Source organism: Mesoplodon bidens, assembly GCF_964165515.1.
Source record: "Mesoplodon bidens genome assembly, chromosome: 1".
Taxonomy (NCBI): domain Eukaryota; kingdom Metazoa; phylum Chordata; class Mammalia; order Artiodactyla; family Ziphiidae; genus Mesoplodon; species Mesoplodon bidens.
In genome coordinates, this window is record NC_138176.1 from 184,258,531 (window position 1) to 184,281,306 (window position 22,776).

At 37.7% G+C, this 22,776-nt stretch overlaps 2 protein-coding genes across 2 annotated transcripts in view; one reads left to right on the forward strand and one right to left on the reverse strand.

Moving 5' to 3' along the window:
• Positions 1–11,502, forward strand: part of SEPTIN11 (septin 11) — a 104,503-nt gene extending 93,001 nt beyond the window's left edge. Inside the window, exon 10 of the mRNA XM_081248905.1 lies at positions 11,484–11,502. Within this exon, the coding sequence (XP_081105031.1) occupies positions 11,484–11,487 (4 nt within the window). The 3' untranslated portion in view covers positions 11,488–11,502. The remainder of the gene's footprint in view (positions 1–11,483) is intronic.
• The window catches only part of CCNI (cyclin I), a 32,263-nt gene continuing 11,807 nt past the window's right edge, over positions 2,321–22,776 (reverse strand). Inside the window, 5 exon segments of the mRNA XM_081248942.1 lie at positions 2,321–3,895; positions 9,097–9,327; positions 9,623–9,763; positions 9,909–9,983; positions 13,216–13,344. Of these exon segments, the coding sequence (XP_081105068.1) occupies positions 3,452–3,895; positions 9,097–9,327; positions 9,623–9,763; positions 9,909–9,983; positions 13,216–13,344 (1,020 nt within the window). The 3' untranslated portion in view covers positions 2,321–3,451.

The following is a 22,776-nucleotide window of genomic DNA, read 5'->3' on the forward strand; positions in this document are numbered from 1 at the left end:
TAATTTCCCTCAGTCCCACATGCACAGGCCTCCTATGGCTTAAGTGATGTGAACTTGTAACTGCAAATGATGCTGATGCATTGCTTAGCAACAAGAGGTGATTGCTCAACTGCTCATTCCCACACAGTAAGCCCAGTTTCTCCCTGAAACTTAAAGATGTCCTATTTTTCTAAAAGCACCATCTAGTGGCCAAAGCTCAAAACATTATAAATGAGCATAGGCGACATTCTCCTGTTAACACAGTTTAAAGACTAGTTTCAACAATTTTGGAGGCTTTAGAAACAATTACATGTTAGACAAAACATCATATCTCAAAGCTTTATCCTTTATATTTGGTAAGTCAGAAATTGAACCTTGTTAAAAATTCTTGGCTATGTGGACAATTCTCTAATGTTCAACCTGCTATGTCCCAGGATGGTTGTGAGGACATCTGGCACAGTAACTTCCCTTTCCAGTTGAAAATGTACAAACTACCTTAAGGATGAAGATAACAAGGCTCCCCATTATGCTTGCTGAGCATCAGTGGCTTTAATCACATTGTGCTGTTTCGGGCAGTAATGCTCGAGGACAACTTACTTTCTTGTTTCAGGAACTCCAAAGGAGTGAATTAGAAATCCTGAAAATCCAGGTATGTAAAGAGAATAGAGAGGACATACATACGTGTTGGTTCTAACAACATAGGAGAAAAGAAAGAATACTTCTTCGGGGGCAGACGCCAATGTCTTAACTCCCTCAATAGCAGGAATGTAGGCTCAGATTCTCATCAGCTTGGCCAAGTGAGGAGCTATGCTATAGCTTCTTTCAGAGCCAAAGGCATGGTGTCAGGAACATTTCTGACAAATCAGTTATATCAGTCTTTTTAACTGGCATTTGAGAGCACTCTCCTTTCCCAGCCCTCCCCTCCACACTAACGTAAGACATCATCTGCAGAAAATTCAGTTCTCCACAGATAACCAACAACCCTGAAAGACAAGTAATTATTCGGCTACTCCTAGTAAGAGCTTCAAGAGCTAGAGCATGCACTTTCACTTCTGTTGAATGGAGGATTAGAGAATAACTAATTTCTCCCATCATGTTTATTCCCTTGCCTTTGCAGAGCCTTTGTGGAATAACAGGTTTTCTCACCACCAAGAGGCACCAGGCAATTGTGATCCATAAAGCTCAAGTTTCCAAATCTTGGAAGAGAGTAATTGTGGTGTGATGCCAAGATTTAAGACAGGTATCTTGGGACAGGCTATTGAGAATAGTTTCTGGTAAAACAGGATCCTAATTTAACAGTAGGAACATTCTTAATGAAAAGTTCCACACTGTTCAAGAATGTTTTGCTTTTTTCCGTCTCAGCCCGTGAGTTCAGGCCCCAGAGAGCCAAAGTTCTCCAAGAGCTCAGGTCTCTGGGACAGTGGCAGGGAGATGTAACTGAAAGGGTGCTCAGGAGGGGCTGGTCTCCAAAGTACTATCATTTAACTGATCTATGGGTTAAATAAGCTTTGAGGCATGAGATCTAGTAGCAGCCCAACCATTCCAATTCAGTTTCCCATGAAAACAATCCAAATGGACTTACCATCCATTACCATCCATTTTTGATTAGAAAGCCTCAAGATCAAGAAATTAAAATATTATTTCTAACTTCTGTACCATCTGTAGCAACTGGACCACAAATGAAATATTCTGATTCTAGACTCAACTTTATCCGTAGCTTTCTACATAACAAAAATGTTCCTCATTTGTTAAGTGGAAGTGGGCAGGGGGTTAGTAGCATTTATTTTAATGATGAACATTTGTAGTTGTGGACTTCCTGGAGCTCCCACAATTCAGGAGAATTAAGAAACAGAACCAGATGAAGATTAGGATAAGTGGGATTTTTTTTTTTTATGTGTATCTGCAAAGCCAGCCTCATGCTGTCTTCACCCCCAAAATTCTTCTATATCCCTTCTCACTCCCTGTACTTACTTACACATAAGTTTCCCCCTTGATTGGACTATAGCAGGTAGCCAACCCTACCATAAAAGAATTTAAAAGTCAAACGTTGACCGGAGAATACTCTTGCTCTGCTAAACCAGAACAAAATCAGTGGCTTAAAAGGTTATCTAGATATGGGTCTGTGTCTGCCCTCACAGTTCCTTAAGCTAAGAATTTACTGTTTGGAAGGTCACAGTCCACCATGGCAAAACCTAAACTCAGTCACATTTAAATCCCCCCTTTCTTCATGTTTTATTTTCTGCAAGCATATTAGGATTTTTATCATCTTCCGTAGTTGAAATAGCAGTGCCTAACTAATCAAGAACTTGCACTTCTTCACAAGCAGGAAAAAAAAGAGATAAAAAGGTTAAGGACAACTTTTATTGCTACCAGAGGCTTTTATCATCAGTACATGGTTCTGACTGCAGTACCTTCTTCAGGCTGCACAGGGAGCTCAGGACCCAGAAGTCATGAAGAGAAATACAGGTAGGCTGGGGAGGCAGGGGGATTAACTTTTATCAAGAAAATCCTAATAGCTTAACATAAAACTAGGGTACTGAATTCAGTTATTACATGTTACAGACCCAAATCATAGAGCTGCCCCAACATCTAGACAGTCTCTCCTACTGATTATAAATGAGTCAACTGAACAGTTTCTTTAAAATCTAATTTTAGTTGTTACATGTTTCTTTGGTGAGCACCTGGATATATTAACTTTATCACAAATTCTATTATACAAATGTCAAAAATGCTTCCAACAAATCTTAAGAGTGTCCTAATCACATGCCACTTTTAAGCTTCAATTTAAAGATAAAAATGAAAATATTTTGTTTCCAAACTCTAGAAACTGAAAGGAGACAAACAAAAATCAACATGGTAATGGGAGTTCTTTTTCTGTTACCAACTCTGATTCATAGGCAATTTTGAAGTACGTTTTTCAGATTAAGTTGAATTTGAATCATGGATTAAACATGGCTGTCACTGAAATAATTTGCTCACTAAATTGCTAAAAATAAATTTTCAGGGTTTCCTCATCAGTGGAAGTCAGGCTATAGGTCAACATGCATAAAATTCATTTAGTACTCAAAGAAGCAGCAAGCAAAAGCAAGAGGAAAATTAAATCAGGATTCTGGAACAAGGTTTGCTAGCTAGGAATTCTGGAACTTAAAAAAAAAACACTGAACGTGAATTTCTGACACAGGGTAATCTACATTACATTTTAGCAGAGAAAAGGGTGGAACTGACAAACACTACAAAGAAATTTTTTACTTAAAAATTTTTTGATCTTGAATTTTACACTTTTTTTGGTCTTTAAGTGCTTAAATAATGTTGAATTATAATTAGCCATACAAGTCAACAGGTTTTTTTTTTTTTCTGGCTCATTTCGAATCAGCCTGGTATGGTATATACCTTTATACAGCCTATCCTGTTTTCCATGTTCCCATTCCCACAGTAGTCTACCTTAGTTTGCACTAGAAGGTAACACCTGGAGCTACATGACAGAAACAGGCTGCAAAGGTGGACAAGGGGAAGTATGTCCCTCTTGCCTTGATAAATCAGTGCCACACACAGAACCCACATTTTCTGAAGCATTATCTTCATTATAGAGCCGTTTGATCCCATCATAGAAGTCGTCCACTTCCATTTCCTCTACTTTGCGTTTAGCAGAGGTATGCTTGCACCCATTGGCAGCTGGGAGATGATGGTAGAAGGCTGCTGTACCTCTGACTGGCACTTCTGGTTTGCTGTTGTCCTTGGAGAAATCTGGGCCTGGGGCAGAGGAGGGATGTAATCTGAACACTCCTTTGTCACAGGTCACCAGGGTGTGCTTGAGGGGACGGTAGACATAAACGGAATTTAGAGGCAGAGAAGACTGCAGAGTAGAAAGGTGATGTGCCACAAGCTCCCGACAGTGGATCAACTGGGAGCTATCCATCTGAGTCCGGGGGAAAGAAAACACAAAGTTGATAATTAATATAGGCCGCTCTGTCTGTCGTCTTTGCTGGCCAGTTTTTCTCCCCGTGCCCTCTGCCCCCCAGGATTTCTCTCCCCACATCTTTTACCCCAAACTTGTCTACTCCAGCCTACCTATCATTTTTAGAAATTGTGTCCAAATCTGTATTTGTATTACAAACTTCTTTGGAACTTGAATTCTTTATTTGCAATTGTATGCTGTACATCTTCATGAAAGCTGAAATTATTCTTTTTTGTTCACTGCTATATATTCTAACATATGCTTTTGTTCAGTCTATTTCCCCTGTCTAGAAGGCCTTTCACCCTACCCTCTTTGCCTCTTCCAACCTCCTTAGTGAAGACCAAGGTATAGATAAACATAAAATCCATTAAGCATTTAAAGAATCAGACAGAGGCAAGAAAAAATTTAAATAAGGGATGGGGAAAGGCTGGCTAAGAATTTTGAACAACTTAAGTATTATTTTGTTTTTAAAACAGTAAATGGGAACCTTTGACAAGTTATATTTTTGTAGAAAACAGCAGAATTGACAACAATAAGAAAAAACGTTCTTGCTAATGTTTTTAATTTGGGAGTTTCACTAATTCCTTCTTATCCTTCAGGGTAATTCAGGTATCAGTCCTTTTGGAAGCCACCCCCTTGACTCCCCTTAACCCGCCGACAAACCCAAATTTCAGGGTCATCTGTTTTTGTATCAACCTGTCATCATACTTACCACACTGTATTAGAATAATCTATTTAACCATTTATGCTTTTCTACTATAGACTACAAGATCCCAAGAGGTAGGCACTGTATCATGTTCTTTTTTTTTTTTGCGGTACGTGGGCTTCTCACTGTCGTGGCCTCTCCCGTTGCGGAGCACAGGCTCCACGGCATGTGGGATCTTCCCGGACCGGGGCACAAACCCGCATCCCCTGCATCGGCAGGTGGACTCTCAACCACTGCGCCACCAGGGAGGCCCTCATGTTCATTTTTATTCCCTAAGTTTCTAGCACCAATGACTGTACCTGGAAGGCCTTCAAAATCTTACTTGTGATAGAGTCCAATTAGTTGCTCTTTGCCTTACTTTCCCTGCAATTATAGCTCTAGTCAGAATTCCTCTAGCAACATATATTTCTCCCTATTCAAATTTCTTTAGCGGCACCCCAAGTGCCTGTCGGAAATAATCTAACCTCTTTAGCTTGGTATTAAGAAGGCTCTTCACAATCTGACCCACGCTTTTCCAGCCTTATTTCCTCCTACCATATCCCAATTTGTGCTCTACATTCCTGCCAAACAGCCCTGCTCTCTACTCTGCACAAATCTTGCCCTTTCTTACTTTACCCTTGCTCATCCTGTTTCTCCACGTTGAAACTGTATTACGTATTCCTTCCAGGTCTGGCTAACTGATGCCACCTCCAGGACGCCTATCTTGACTATTTAACTATTGGGGATCACTTTCCAGTCTTATATATTCTTTATATAATCAATTCTTATTCATACCTATAAAACCTGTAGCACACAGCATGACTTTGCAATACCACAGAGAAAATAAGGAAAATAACATGCTCTGCAAGAACATATTTGGTGACAAAATTATTTTTATCTCTAAATAATACTTATTACTTGTCACCCAGGAAAGTATCAGTAGAAAGGAAGACGAAAGGCTGGTGTTAGTCATCACGTAGTACAAAGGTAAAAATGTCTGAAGTTGTCAGAAACTATACCCGAAAATGACCATTTTTAATATCTACTATTTTGTTCACTAATTTTTTTCCCCTAGTTTGAAAGGCACTAGATAACACCCTAACGAACAGGTAAGATATTATTAACTAGTATTAGAATTTCTTTTCCTCTCTTAAAAACAATGGAACAAAGCACACAGGATAGGGATGGGGCTTCAAAGTTCTTTAGGGCAACTGGTATTCTAGGCCAGGTACCACGCTTCTTCAAAAAGCCTACAAAAGAGAGGTAACAGAAAAAAAGACAGGAATTGGGAAGTGAAAAGAAGGCTACAGGGTAAAAATTATTATAAGTACCTAGGTTTAATGAACTGTTCTTTAACAAATGAATGATACTTAATGGCCTAGAAAAGTAAAAATATCACAAATATTCTAATGCCTTGATCACTGGGCATAGTATCACAGAAGAATCCTGAAAAAAGACATGTATTTCAAGTAAAAGGAAGACTATTTATGTCACTATAAACTTCCTCTGTGAAAATAGGACGTAAATAGGGAGTTCTATTTATAGGTGAGGACTGGCAGAAAATGGGGCTGGAAAGACAATGAAGATTATGCAAACCAATACCACCTAATGAACTCTACTTCCACCCAAGTTAAGTCCTTTGTCTAAAATAATGCATCAAAATAAATTTCTTCTAATCTACTACAACCTAAATTTGTTCTAAGAAAAAAAATAATATGGCCCTCATTGAGATACAGTGGAGGAAACAAAATAAGCACATATACTGGAATTACTGCAACTTTAGACACCAGACTAGTCCTCTAATGAAACTGTTATAAAAAGATTTAAAACGAACTTGTTCTGACTGCAGAGTGTCAAGAGAACATTTAACTATCTCCCCAAATTCAAACATGGTAACCATTTTAAAGCATCCCCTGCAACAACAAACAGAACTATAATATAGCTCACCAAGGAGGTAGGGTAAATAGCATTGAAAGTTTACAGAGCAGACATCCAAGTAGGTTACTGATGGGAAGAGGGGATCAGAACAGCATGATGTAATTGGTTCAGATGGACCCATAAGGTTCAATGGACAGCATAAAGCACTGAAAATACCATGCAGTGCGTTAAGTAGTCCGACTTTAAGCACCTTTAAGAAGAACTAGAAGACCCTGGTGGGGAAGGTCTGCTTCCTTAACTCCATACTCTAATTTTAAACTACACCACAGCAGAAACATCTACTTTGACTAGTGGCTGACTAGGGACTAGGAAGACCACCACACTTATCTGGGTAGATTTAACATCCTGAGATAATCAAGGTGGACCACATCAGTCAGAAAGAGGAGAACATGAGTATAACCACAGAAGCAGAGCAATGAGAGAAGGGGTAAGAGGAAAGCGAGGGTTAGCTATCCCAGAATGATGATCAACAACAGGTAGCAAAAGAGATAAGAGGGGTGGTGATGGGGGCGGTGGAGTGGGGAGTGAGGGGACAGGGAGGGACAAGAGGAAGCTTGCCTTTCAAACCAGGGAACACTCACTGTACTTCGTCTGAAGTCCAGAGGGAACATAGGCAGAGTTGGTCATAGTGGGCCCCCTCACAGCATGAGATGTCTATGATGGACCATTAAGCAGTCCTCTCAAACCAGGACCCTGGGAAACATGTCAGAAGTAATTCCAGCATGATCTTACCATCTGATGCAAGAATTTCCTAAACTAGAACCAGAAATCCAGAAGAAACATCTGATATTACTATGGCCTTGTCATGGTCTTATTACAAAGATATTAGACTTGGTGTTCCTACATGAACACAGGTGAACTTAGCAAAGACAACTGAGTCTTAAAGAATAAGGAGCCACTCAGATTTGGGTCACGAGGGTTTCACAGAATTGCTAAAATCAAGTCTCAAAATCTCTGAAGTTCTGTGACCTTACTTGTTTTAAACTGTTCTTCCTCATTATAACTTGACTACTACATGAAGCAGAGACTTTTTAGAATCACTGTATCCCCAATGCCTTGATCATAGATTTCTCAATAAATGTCTGTGGAATATAACTATATACATATACAAGAGAAAGGAACAGTGGTTTTCAAACTATGTCCAAATAGCTTATGAAAGGGAAGAGGCCATGTTGAATAGGACTGCATTTGATAGGCCTGTGCCCCAAACACACATTACAAAGTAATACTTTACTACTTAGGATTTTGGGATTGTGTGTGTAGAAGATTTTGTTGGGGGTGAGGGAAGGGTTCCAGTTCTAAAGGAAACTCTTAAAACCACTGGACTAGAATCTTCAAGGTTTCTGTGGTATGGAAAAAGCACTGGGGTATTTTTTAGTTTTCTTTGCTACTAATACTAAGTTATGTGTGTCTCTGAGAAAGTCCCAAGTTCCCTGGACTGCAGCTATAAAATAAAGGAGTTGAATGATATGATTTCTAAGAAGGTTCCTTCAAATTCCAAGCTTATAATAATACTTGGGGAAAACAGTTTCAGTGAACACTTTCTTCTAGCACCAGAAGACTTATAAAAGAGAATAAGCAGATTCTCTAGTGTTCTTCAGTAGAGAACAAGCCCTCAAAGCTACAGAATATACATGCTATTTACATTCTTACTATTTATGCTTCGAAGCCTGTCCTTTCTGTGTGACATGACTCTAAATAACATTCAGTGAAACAAATCAGAATAACTACTGCCAAATGAGAATAAATAGGGACATATATATTTAAAGGGAAAGTAGGTTCATAAGTCTTTTATGGACTCAGTTGGCCGAGTATGGTTTGCAGCAGATCTAAACTTGTAGGTTCTATTTGGTGACATGAATAGAAGCAATAAGGATTCTCTCCAAGTTGCTGCTAACAACACACAGCACCATTACTAATTTTTCATTTGAATGAGAATTTTCTCCACTAAACTTTCACTTTTTATATAGACAGTTGATAAAAATTTAACTGACTGCTAACATTTTGTATCAATTTGAAGATATAAGTTATTAAACAATCTGAAGCAAGAGTGAGAACTACCAGAACTTCAGAAAGTCCTGGAACTTCAGGAATATAGTTTCTATTTGCCAAATACTTCCCTCTCTAGCCAACAATAAATTATGTGCTTGTCTAAAAAAGTAACTTCTTGCAATTTATGTTCTTGACTTTTATAAAATGAGTAAGTCAAAAGTACTATAATGAAACCTACAAATATAGCTAGGAATGTTCTTCATACAGAACTAATGGAGAATATATTATCAAGAATCTTACTAACTTTTAAAGTAATCTAGAAGGGATGAAAAGAATCAAGAAAATACTATCTAAGCTTTAAAAAAGGAAAAAGACATCTAACACATAAATTTAAAGTGTGTAAAACTATACTCTTCTCTACTCTTAAAAACGAGTTGCCATTACAAGATTAAAATGTCTCTTAGTTTTATAACTATCTGCTAACCCTATGTATCCCAATAGGAGAAAAATTTTTAAATGAACACTATTTAATTAGACTGACACCTACCTGTGCTTTCTGAAGCAGTTCAATTGTAAGAGGAAGCCAATCAGGAATGAGTTTCTCCATTTCCAAACTAACCATGGCCAGGGCAAGCATGGATCCTTTGAATTGCAGAAGTTGGCTGCAGGCCATACAGTGAAGTAATTGCTTGGTAAGGACTGCCAAATGTTGAGATGGGCTCAGTTTGGGCAAACTAAAAAGTAACTGAGGCCTAGTTGACACTGCAATGGCATGGAACTAAAAAAATAAAATCACAAGAACATCATTCTAGTTTTACTCAAATGTCTAGAAAAGCTATATACAGAAACTGATGTAACCTCAGGTATTACTCAATTTCTAAGTTTGCAATTTTAGCTTCAATGATTTGACATATACCCCAATTTCTCATTTTTCCTTGGCTAATTGCAATAATTTTCCTTTTCCTAAAAATCAGAACAACAACAACAAAAATGAGTGGGCAATCTACTTTTCAAGTTACTGAAATAGGACTACACATTCAAATAAGAAACTAAAAGATTTCAGGTATATTTACAATGTGAAGAAAATCCAATGGTGTGGCTGTGTGAAGATCCCAATTCAACTTATCCAGAATAATTCTCTCCATCCTCAGAATTTCAGACGAAGAACATCCACAGAAACTATCTCTTGCTAACACCTTCAGTACTGGTATTCTCTATCCAAAGCAAAGGGGGATGGGGCAGGAGGACAGGACAGAAAAAAATAAACTCAGTTTTCAGTTTTTGTTTTGGTAAACAGAAAACAATAAAAGGATAATTTCAAAAAAGAGACATGACTAATCTTTTAAGGAAAATATTTACCTCGTCTTCCTCAACAGTCTTGGCAGCTAGGAAAAAACAGCTGATTGCAATACAACTCAGGTATTTTGGGTGGGCCTAAAATGGGGAAGAGAGAAAAAGCAACTTCAGTGATTCTTCAAAAAGTTAAGAGTTAAAATTCACAATTCTATGGAATTCAATTAATCTGATTCCTACGCATTGTTTTATTTATTTATTGCACACAATTCTATGGAATTCAATTAATCTGATTCCTACGCATCTATCTATCTATCTATCTATTTATTTATGGCTGTGTTGGGTTTTCGTTTCTGTGCGAGGGCTTTCTCTAGTTGTGGCAAGCGTGGGCCTCTCACTATCATGGCCTCTCTTGTTGCGGAGCACAGGCTCCAGACGCACAGGCTCAGTAATTGTGGCTCACGGGCCCAGTTGCTCCGCGGCATGTGGGGTCTTCCCAGACCAGGGCTCAAACCCGTGTCCCCTGCATTGGCAGGCAGATTCTCAACCACTGCGCCACCAGGGAAGCCCCCCTACCCACTGCTTTCTAAGATCAGAGCTAACTTTTAACTTCATAACCTCAGCCTTATTATACTCTATGAAATACTAAGACCATTCCATTGTTGGAAGTTCAACCAATGCTAGTTAGCCGAAGTTAATTTCTATCCAGCAGAGATGAGCTTGATTTTAGAAGATATTTTTTTATTTAATAAAATTCCCCAAATTAAAAATATATTTGTGTATTTTTTAAGCTAGTTTTATTCTCTTTGCCTGTTGTATCAGTTAGATTAACCTACTAGGTGTTAGGGGAATTAAAGAGAAAGGGAAAATAAAATGAAAGCTATTCATATATTTCACGTGCTTTAAAAAATTATAGGATGCTAGCAGATGAAATTTTCTAATTAAATGTTCACCCAAAAAATTATATATTCAAGATCCATGATAAGAATGAAAGGCTCCTAAATATATACATAACCAAATTAGTGGGGAAAAAACCTTTCTTGGGTTTGGCACCCATAGGAGGGCTTGAATTTGGCATTTTCCTTATCTATAATAAGTAGGCACACTTTCTACGTCATTGGTAAAATAAGGGTTTGCCAACCCAGCATCAGAATCCAATTTTAAATAATTAGGACAGGGATTTCCCTGGCGGTCCAATGGTTAGGATTTGGTGCTTTCACTGTCATGGCCTGGGTTCAATCCCTGGTCGGGGTACTAAGATCCTGCAGCCGCTCGGTGCAGCCAAATAAATAATCATGATAATTTAGTCCAATTATATTGAATGACACAGAGATAAGTTATATAACACAAAGAAAACCTGTTTCAACATTTATTTTATACCTAAATATTACATTCCCATGAAGCCTTGGGGAAGGCTTCTGATGACCAGAGTATGGCCTTGATTAATTTTTTAATAAACATGCCAACCAGTGACCATTGTGCCTCGGTATAAGTGGCAGACTGTCTAGGAATCTTCCAATTCTCTGCCCATATGAGAAATAAAAGCTAGTTCAATACTATCAATGTTTTTAAATAATCATTAATATTAATCAGAATATTACTGTTTAGAAAGCACTGACATAAATATATTTTCTTTTACAGATGAGAAAACAGTCTCAGAGGTTAATGGACACCACACAAGTGATACAGAAAGTGAAGTCAGATCTTGTTGCTAAGACAGTTTTCCAGGTTCCCATGTATACAACATATCAAAACCATATCCCTGAGGTAATCAGAGTTCATTACAAAGAAAAGAGTCCAACAGTTAACAACTTTGGGTAGGAAATGCAACCCCCAAATCAAGGGCACCAATAATAAATTTAGTACTGAAAAGAATCCCAACAGCAAATATATGGGTGTGTGTTTTTTAAACAAACAGTAGTTCTCAATCCTGTATGTATACCAGAATCATCTGTGTAGTTTGTTTTTGTTTATTTAAATACAGATGTCCAGATCTCACCTACTAGAGATTCAGATTCAATAAGTCTGGGATAGGGCTCGAGGTCTATTATTTTTAAAGAATTTCATAGTACCTTCTTCTGCACAGCTGGGATTGAGGTTCCATTCACTGCTGCAGCCCTTTAATAGTCTGCTTTAAGCACCTTTAAACTATGAATACATTTTAGATGAATTGTTTCAATACAGATTAACCATATCTAAGTATCTGATGCTAGTAGCATGGTAAGACCCATTAAATAAGCAGTATGAAAGAAATGATATTTTACTTGGCAAAATTCTCTGATTGTTCCAGAAACTTCCCCTAAATCTGTTTAAAATGTTTAATAATAAGGCCAGTAAAAATCTTCTCTATGATAGAAGCTACAACAAGTCCATTAAAATTTTTGAGGAATATACAACCCAAGAAACGACACTAACCTCAGACGCATCTTTCTCTGTGAAAGGGAGATTAGCTATAGTAGGGGACTAGGGAGAAGGGAGGGGGACTTGATGCTGAGATAAATGTAGGCATCTCACATAACCCAGACTTCAGGCAATTAGTATCATTATAATTTAAGTTTCTTTACTCTCAAAAGTAGGAGTTTGAAACATAGAAACGTAACTTGAGTGGCCATCCAAATTCTTCCACTCCGTAATTCTTTGGCTTCTATTTTTTTATACCTAATAACAAAGAATATGGTACCCTCAGCACTGAATACATCATTCCTGCAGCTACATATTCCTAGGCATACAAATAACAACTGAATTGCTTTTCATGCCTTGCTATTGAATAAATGCTGACTTTCTGCTTTAAATCTGTTGTGGGCCTACTATGACTGATTTCACATACTATAACCAACAATATATTATAGCAATAGGGACAACATAAAACTTACCTGTAATGCTGCCATTTAACAAAAATACAACGAAGTTATTTTATGACAGTTCAGTTCATCTTGTTATACTCCTCTAGAAAGTATTTATATATTGTTCAGAAAACTACACAAAAGGGATTCAATAAATAAGTAGTGACAGAGAAAAATATGCAATAGGCTTATACTTTTCTAGTCTGATTCACTGTTCACAACTAGTACTCAATGTGTTAAAAAGATGACTGAACATTTTGCCAATGCTATATGGTTTGTATTAAAATCAAGAGATCAAAACTTTCATAGGTTAAGTATAAGTTACGAATACTTGTAGCCAAAAGAAAACTACAGAATATAATTAGAAACATTTCCGAAAACTTAAAGCAATAGCTTATAAGTATATATATAATCTTTAGGAAGGTTTTCCACTCCTTCCCACTTTGTAGAATGTTTTACTAATAGTCCCTGGTGTAGCATATAAATCCTCAAAAAAGAAGTTGTATGTAAGTGTATTCTAAAATATTTACCTTTACAGTAGCTAAGAACCTGTCCAAAAGACTGCTAGCCAGAGCAAATGTTTCTGGGTAAAGGTTGAATTGGTACTTGAGTTTGGCCAGCCACTGAATCACTTCATCTCTCTGGGATGGAGAAACATTCTATAAGGGAACAATTAAAAAGTAAAAGAGAACAAGTAAAGTTTCAAGTTATCATCAAGGATATGTTTGTAATTCTTGTTTATAAAAGGTTAGCAAATGCTATGGAATATGTGTTTATACGTTAAAAAATGTTTTTAAGTTTATTCAAAATCTATCAAACTTGAGATAAATGAAGATAAAACCTTATGTACTAGTTATAGCATTTAATATCAATACCCAATATTCTCTTATTTATTAAATAAAATTTTCACAGTGTCATCTCACTATATATCTATACTTTAATTAAATTGAGATTTTAAAGTTTAGGTAACACTAATATCAACTGACAGTAATTTTGGAAGTAAGTTTTCTTAATTCTTGAGAATAAGAAAATATACTGAATTTCTTTCTAAGGCAGCAAATAGCCATTAAACTATTTTAGGAAACACAAATGGACCATGATAACAGAATGATAGTCCATTAAAAACAAAACTAAAGTCAAGAGGAATAAATGAAAAATATCAGGAATAAGAGACAAATTACACATTTAAAGATGATGAAAGAATACTGAAGGGGAAATTAACCTGAACCAACTTATCATTACAAAGATCACTGCACAAACACTAAACATTATAGGTGTTTTAATCTTCCAACATATTATTTTTAACTGCTGGATATAGGCTTAATTTTTAAAAGGTACACACTTTAAAGCAGTATTTAACGATTTACTCTTTGTAAGCACCATAAAAAACAAAACAAACCTAGTAATACTTAATCTACTACTAATAAATAAAATACATCTATGTAAGTACTACTTCTGCCAGGTAAACACAACAAAGTACAGAAATAACTCTGTGATTAGTGGAAAAGACTATTTTCAATAAGTTGAGAGTTCCAGACAAGTTAAGGTTTAATCTAAGCACTGCAGGATTTATCATCATAACCATTTTGGATAGAAATCTCTTTAAAAATAAATATAATACTTATCTCATTCCTCAGAAAGTACAGAGACCATAGCTTAAACCTTTTTCCTGATCATTCAGGGTCAACTTTATGAAATTAATTCCTATATCACAGAAAGATGCCTCAAGAGCTACTAAAGCATGAAGGGCTGTACATCTTGACAATATATCTCCTCAAACAGGTATTTCAGTTGGAATTTCTTCTCTCCTTCCTCTTGGCTTTCTTTAGTTTTGTAAGGAATAAACACCTTGATGATCATTATCATCTCTACTATTGCACTGGCTAGTTTCTCTTATTTTATTCCAACTCCTCTTTCTGTCAGTTTTCAGCTCTGACACAACAAAATAAAGTGTTTCTGTGTTGGCCAAACCAACTAATCACACGTAATTTTTATATTTAGCTCTAAACTCAGTTATAACTGGTATTTTAGAAGCTTAACTGCCATACATTCACCTTCTGGTCAATTCCTTTTGTCAAATAAAGATTGATTCTAGAATACTGCACAAGAAATACTGAGAAGAAAATAAGATAAAGATGGTTTACAACCTCTTATATTTACATCTCACCACCAAGCTGGTGTTAAGACTATGAACAATAATCTGAAAACATCTGACAATCAAGACATTTAACTGAGTTCATATTAATGAACATTAAGTGTCGATCATATGATAGGTCATGGGAATACAATGAAGAATGAACTCTGGGACTTCCCTGGTGGCACGGTGGTTAAGAATCTGCCTGCCAATGCAGGGGACGTGGGTCCGATCCCTGGTCCAGGAAGATCCCACATGCCGCGGAGCAACTAAGCCTGTGCGCCACAACTACTGAGCCTGTGCTCTAGAGCCTGCGTGCCGCGACTACTTAGCAGGTGTGCTGCAACTACTGAAGCCCGCGTGCGTAGAGCCCATGCTCCGCAATAAGAGAAGCCACCGCAATGAGAAGCCCGCGCGCCACAACTAAAGAAAGCCCGCGCGCAGCAACGAAGAACCAATGTAGCCAAGGGGAAAAAAGAAAAGAACGAACTTCCTCTTTAAACTTTAAAATTTAAAGTCTCATGTTGAGGGAAAGATTCAGGACATGTCAATAAAATATGGTAAAGCATTAGAATAGAGGCACGCACAGGGTGCTAGCAGACCACACTGGAAGGGCACCTGGTCCAGTGTGGGAGTAGAGTGCAAGGCTCTTGAAGGAGACAGTAACTAACTTGTACCTTAAGAGTGAGGGGATGGGGGTGATCATTTGTGAGGCAAGGAAAAGAACCAAGTATTTTAAACCTCTGAACTTTACTCTGAAGGATAGGACCAATGTCAACCTGGAGGCAATAACCTACTGTTAAGCTCCTCAGATTTGCAAATAAAAATCAAGATGGATGGAAAAGACTGCTACAAACAGATACTCTGACAACTTGTGAAACTAGTGATACAATTCAATGAATCAAAAAGAAACAATAAGTTTCTTTTGTTCATGGGACTGAGGTTGTGGGCTTGACAGGTTTGGGGTATATAGAGTAGCAGGGAACTGTATGTCCTGCAGAGACTATTATCCAACTTGACAAGAGGAAACTGGAGTTATGCTATTAAAGCCAGGAGTTGGATTCTCACTCTCACAAAAGGAGTCTGAAAAAGGCAGCAAAATACTATCCGGGGGCCTCCCTGGTGGCGCAGTGGTTGAGAGTCCGCCTGCCGATGCAGGGGATGCGGGTTCGTGCCCCGGTCCGGGAGGATCCCGTGTGCCGCGGAGCGGCTGGGCCCGTGAGCCATGGCCGCTGAGCCTGCGCGTCCGGAGCCTGTGCTCCGCAACGGGAGAGGCCGCAACGGTGAGAGGCCCGCATACCACCAAAAAAAAAAAAAAAAAAAAAATACTATCCGGATTCTATGGCTTCTCCAAAGGTGGGAGGAAGCAGACACAGCCCTACAGCTAGTCCCTGGGTCAGACAGCTCTTAGTATGGTCATTGGTTTTACAATATTCCATTTTCCAGAGAGCCCTGAGGTGCTACTTTAAGAGCTGGACTAGGGGCCCCTAAGGGTCCCTGGGAACCAAGTGAAGCAATCACAAAACTATTAGATGGAGAAAGTTAAGTATTCAAGAGAAATTAAATTTCTACCAAGGTGAGCTTTTATCTAAAAGTGCCAAAAAAAAAAAGTAATGTTAAGTAAGCCATCTGAACAATTCAATTACAAGGAAATAAATTCATACAAGGAAAGGCAGATGGTGATACAATCTGATGAAACTGGGGACGCTTTTAGGGAGGTGAAAGAACAATGATCTAGAGTAGCAATGAGGAACAAAAACACCATTAATTCTACCTTCAGGTCAGAGATATAGGAGAAAAAAAATCCCTAAATAACAGATTATATTATGTAATGTGACTATCTGGTGTTTGACATTAAACAAATATAAAACACAAACATATAACTGCAAGCAGTCCCACAGAAGATGGACATAATGTTCTGTAAGTATGTGTGTATGTAACACAAGGGAACACAGTTAAATAGAGATTTCCATACCTATTTATAACTAAATGATATAACTTATGTAAAACACACAGAATGCAAAAGGCACTTAAATATTAGTTTTGTCCTTTCCCTCCTCTAAAAATACCTGGTACTCTGTGATGCCAGAAAAAACAAATTTACAAAATATTACATATAAATAATTATCTTAAACCAGTTATAATGCAATTAGTTATGAAAGAGATCATGACAATCTTTGGACTTTAACTTATATTAAAATTTTGAGAATAGAGCCAAGAAAGCATTGTTGCACAGCTAGTATTATCAACACTAGCCAAAACTAACAATAACCAAAAACACCCCACAGAAGATAATGGTTTGAGAAGACTCACTCTTAAGTGAAGGGATACTGATCCTAAGATCACTTTTTCAAATCAATTCAAACCTGCACTGAACAGTAATATTATCAGAATAGCTTTAAACAATTAAGTTCTGTGCATAGTAATCCCATCAGGGAGGGAGGGAGGGGGGAAGGAAGGAGGTCTGCCTACCCCAGATAGTATTCCCTGATCAAGGGATCTGTTTCCTCTTAAATGGATTTCTCAAATAGGGTTAAGAGAGTTCAGTAAATTGGTTGAACAACTAATTCCACAGAGAATTTATAATGGTTTGATTCAACCTGGTAAAACACAGGGCTTTATATTCCACGTGCTGCTATTCTGATAATTAAAACACAAATCTTCCCCAGCTTTAAATTCTAAAAGGTTCACCATTACCTCACAGATTAAGTATAACCCCCCAGGCATGGCATACAAATCCCTCTTTGACCTACCTCTCCAGCCTCACTCACCTTTCATCACTTTCTGCCTTAAAATTCATAACAGCAGTATTTGTATTTATGTTCTTCCTTGTTCCTGTAATGCTACTTACATCACTGCTCCTTTGCTCATACTGATCCCTCTGATTGGAACACACTCCCTCTCTTTTCCCTGCCTTATTATTTATCCTTTAAGAGATATTTCAATGGTCAGTCCCCACCAGATACTTTTCCCGATACGTCAGGCTAAGTACCTTCCTGTGTTCCCACAGCATCTCTTGTCACAACTATTAAGTTCAACACTTCTTACAAAATTACCTTACTGCTTTTGCCTATGACTGAGTAGGTAGCAGCAAACCTACACTCTAGCTGAGAACTAGAAAAGCTATTAACAACAGCAACAGAAAGGCATGAGAACTGCTAGGATAACCAGGCCTTGAGGAGCCAAGATTCTGGAGAGGAGGTAACAATAAGAGAGGAGTCAACACTCTGCACAGCTTCCCCTTTCAGGCATCTGCCCATCCTTTGAGTATGGCAAGAGGTGTAAAGTATAAGCAAAGAAACCAACAGAGCTTTGGGAGTCTTACAAGGCAAGAGACAAAATTTGGAGACTTGAGGAGCCAAGAACCTAGTGGGAAGAGGGAGGGTCAGAGATCTGAATGTGACACTCAGCTGACTTTCCTCTTAATTCATTTTCTGAATGAAATTCTGAAGTTGGGAAGGACAAGGATCTCAGAGGCTAAGCAGAAAGCCTTTGAAAAGCAAGAATGAGTTCAGGAGGAGTTTAGCACCCTTCAGGAATAAGGGGCACTAGTAAACACTCCAAGCTCTCAGCTGGAATCCTTGGCTACACTCTAGGAGTTGGGGGCAACCAGAGGTGATGAAGCCATACCCAACAGCAACCCAGCCTCCAATCAGCACAGTCCCTCAGTGGATTAAAGTGATTAACCTCCTCTTCAGTTTGCCCACCAGAGGGAAGACTGAATCATCCTGCAGAAACATAGCATCTAGAGCCTCTACAATTTTTCATAATGTTCAGCAACCAATCAAAAATAACCAGGCATGGGCTTCCTTGGTGGCGCAGTGGTTGAGAGTCCGCCTGCCGATGCAGGGGACACGGGTTCGTGCCCCGGTCCGGGAAGATCCCACATGCCACGAAGCGGCTGGGCCCGTGAGCCATGGCTGCTGAGCCTGCGTGTCCGGAGCCTGTGCTCCGCAACAGGAGAGGCCACAACAGTGAGAGGCCCGCGTACTGCAAAAAAACAAACAAACAAACAAACAAAAAAGCCAGGCATGACAAGACAAAGAACTAAGTGATCAAAAACCAAGAGGAAAAAAAGGGGCAACAAAAAGATCTGTCTTTGAGTTACCAGAAAAGGACTTAATATACAAGTAAATAGACGATGGAAGACAGATGACAATTTTCATGAGAGAAATGAAATCCATAAAAAAATCCAAAAGGGAAATCCTAGAAGTGAAAAATACAACAACTCAAATTAAGAACCCAATACGGGACCTAACAACAAACTAGGCAAGGGTGGACAGCTATGCTTTGAGGAAAATTTATAGTTCTAAATGAATATATTAAAAAAGAAGAAAACTGGAAAACCAATTATTTAAGCATCTATCTCAAGGTAAAGAACAGCAAATTATATAAAGAAAGTAGACAAAAATAACGAAAAAAGAGCAAAACTAAAAAAAAAAACAAGACAAATGTATAATAGGGAAAATCAACAGAACTGAAAGACGGACAGACCTCTAGAAAGGGTGATTAAGAAAGAAAAAGCTCAAATCAACTAAGAAATGAAAAAGGGAGCAGCACTATGAACCCTTTAGATGTTAAAAAGAGGATATGAGTAGCTTTACACAAATAATTTGAAAATTTAGATGAAATGAATAAATTCCTTGAAAAACACAGCTCACCAAAACTGAGATAAGATTTAAATGAAGACCTGATTAGCCTCGTATTTACCAAAGAAAAGGGATTGATTATTAAATACTTTCCCACAAATAAATCTGTAGGCCACCGTGGCTCTGCAGTAAAACCTTCCAACATTTAAGAAATAATATTAATCTAAACAAACTGAGAGCACTGACAAAAAAAAAAAAAAAAAAAAAAGCAGGAACACTTCCCAACTCATTTTACAAAGTCAGCATAACTTTACCATGAAAACTTGACAAAGGCATTACAGACCAATCTGACCCATGACCACAGATGCAAAACGCCTAACCAAAATATTAACAAAATCCAATGATGTATAAAAATTCAACACCTATTCATGAAAAAAATCTCTTAGCAAACTAAGGCAGAGAAAGGAATTTCTTCATCTAATAAAGATTAAAAAATATATAGCAAATACTATAGTTAATGGTGAAATACTGAAAACTTTCTCCTCAAATTCAGACTTCAGCAGTGTTCTGGAAACCCTAGCTAATTCTGTAAAACAGAAATATAGAAATATAGAAAGTATAAGGACTGGAAAGAACTAAATAAAACCATGATTATTCACATTTGACATGACTGAGTATAATACACAGAAAACCCTAAAGGCTTGGCAAACTATTAGTAAGTTAATTTAGTATGGTCTATATAAAAATCTATTTTATTTCTATATACCAGCATATAGAAGCAAGCATGTAAAAAAATAAAAAATTTAAAACAATACCATTTGTAATAGCCTCAACAAGACTCACATACCCAGGAATAAACCTAAATCACCAAACGTTAAAAGAAACTGAAGACCATCTTTAAAGAAAACTGGAGAAATACTCTATGTCCGTGGAATAGAAGACTCATATTATAAACATGTTAATTCTTCCCCAAATCAATCTACAGACCAAAACCCCACAATTTTTTTATTTTTCAAAAATTGACAACTATATTTAAAAATACATATGGAAGAACAAAGGTCTTAAAATAGCCAAGACAATCTTAAAAAAAAGAACAAAGTTTATGCCACCAAAGGCTTATTATAATGCTACAATAACTGAGGCAGGGTGGTATTAAATAGAGGCAAACAGACCAATGATGAAAAAAGGGGCAAGAAACTAACCCACAAATGTATCTACTCATATAGAGCAGTCACTTGATTAAAAACAAAAGTATATATCACGGGGGGACTTCCCTGGTGGTGCAGTGGCTAAGACTCCACGCTCCCAATGCAGGGGGCCCGGGTTCGATCCCTGGTCAGGAAACTAGATTCCCCATGCCGCAACTAAAAGATCCCACGTGCCGCAACAAGGATCCCGTAAGCGGCAACAAATATCCCACGTGCCACAACTAAGACCTGACACGGCCAAATAAAGAAAAAAAAAGTACATTGCAGGGCAGTGGCAAAAAATGTCTAATAAATGATACTGGTTTTCCATATGGAGAAAAATTATTCTTGACTCCTCCTACTTCACACTATACCAAAAAGGAAAAACAAAACCCTATCTTCATTACCTTGGATTAGGCAAACTTTTTTTTTAGTATCTTTATTGGAGTATAATTGCTTTACAATGTTGTGTTAATTTCTTTTGTGCAACAAAGTGAATCAGCTATATGTAGACATACATCCCCATATCTCCTCCCTCTTGAGCCTCCCTCCTACCCTTCCTATCCCACACCTCTAGGTCGTCACAAAGCACCGAGCTGATCTCCCCGTGCTACGCAGCAGCTTCCCACTAGCTATCTATTTTACATTTGGTAGTGTATATAGTCATGCTACTCTCTCATTTCGTCCCAGCTTCCCCTTCCCCCTGTGGTCCTCAAGTCCATTCTCTAAGTCTGCATCTTTATTCCTGCCCTGCCACTAGGTTCATCAGTACCACTTTTTTAGATTCCATGTATGTACGTTAGCATATGGTATTTGTTTTTCTCTTTCTGACTTACTCTGTATGACAGACTCTAGGTCCATCCACCTCATTACAAATAACTCAATTTCATTCCTTTTTATGGCTGAGGGATATTCCACTTTATATATGTGCCACACCTTTACCCATTCATCTGTCGATGGACATTTAGGTTGCTTCCATGTCCTGGCTATTGTAAATAGTGCTGCAATGAACACTGTGATACATGTATCTTTTTGAATTATGGTTTTCTCAGGGTATATGCCCAGTAGTGGGACTGCTGGGTCATACAGTAGTTCTATTTTTAGTTTTTTAAGGAAGCTCCATACTGTTCTCCACAGTGGCTATATCAACTTACATTCCCACCAACAGTGCAGGAGGGTTCCCTTTTCTCCACACCCTCTCCAGCATTTATTGTTTCTAGATTTTTTGATGATGGCCATTCTTACCGGTGTGAGGTGATACCTCATTGTGGCTTTGATTTGCATTTCTCTAATGATTAGTGATGTTGAGCATCTTTTCATGTGTTTGTTGGCAATCTGTATGTCTACTTTGGAGAAATGTCTATTTAGGTCTTCTGCCCATTTTTGGATTCAGTTGTTTGTTTTTTTTGATATTGAGCTGCATGAGCTGCTTATGTATTTTGGAGATTAATCCTTTGTCAGTTAGGCAAACATTTCTTTAAAAGGACTAAGCAAAAATTTTTTTTGATAATTTGGTCATTAAAAATTAAGAACTTCTATTCATCAAAAGTCAACACAAATAGAGCTGAAGATATGTGTAATACACAGAGCCTGCAAAAGAAAGAACTCTTAACAATTTAAAAAGGAAGTCAATGGAACACAGGTGAAAGATTTGAACAGACATTTAACGAAGAAAGGATATCTAATGGCCAAATAAGCACATGAAAAGCTGCTGAATTTCATTAGTTATCAAGGAAATGCAAATTAAAACCCAATGTGATACTGTAACACTCACCACGATAACTAAAATGAAAAATACAGACAATACCAAGGGTTGGCAAAGATGCAGAGGAACTTGGGACCTTCATACTCTGCTATAAGGGGTAAAAAAAAAAAAAATGTGGTGTAAAAGTAGTATAACAACTTTGGTAAGTAACACAATTGGTGGTATCTGCTAAACCTGAGTATACACATTTTCTAGGTTCTACCAATTCTACCCCTAGAAATATACTCAACAGTAATGTACACATATGTTCAACAAAAGACAAGCACAATAAAAGACTCTAATGACCATCAACAGCAGAATGGATAAATGAATTCATATGATGGAATAATACGTGGAAATGAGAATTAAATTAACTATGGCTACATGAAGTATGGATGCGTCTTACACCAAAGAGAATTCTGAGCAAAGGAGGCCAG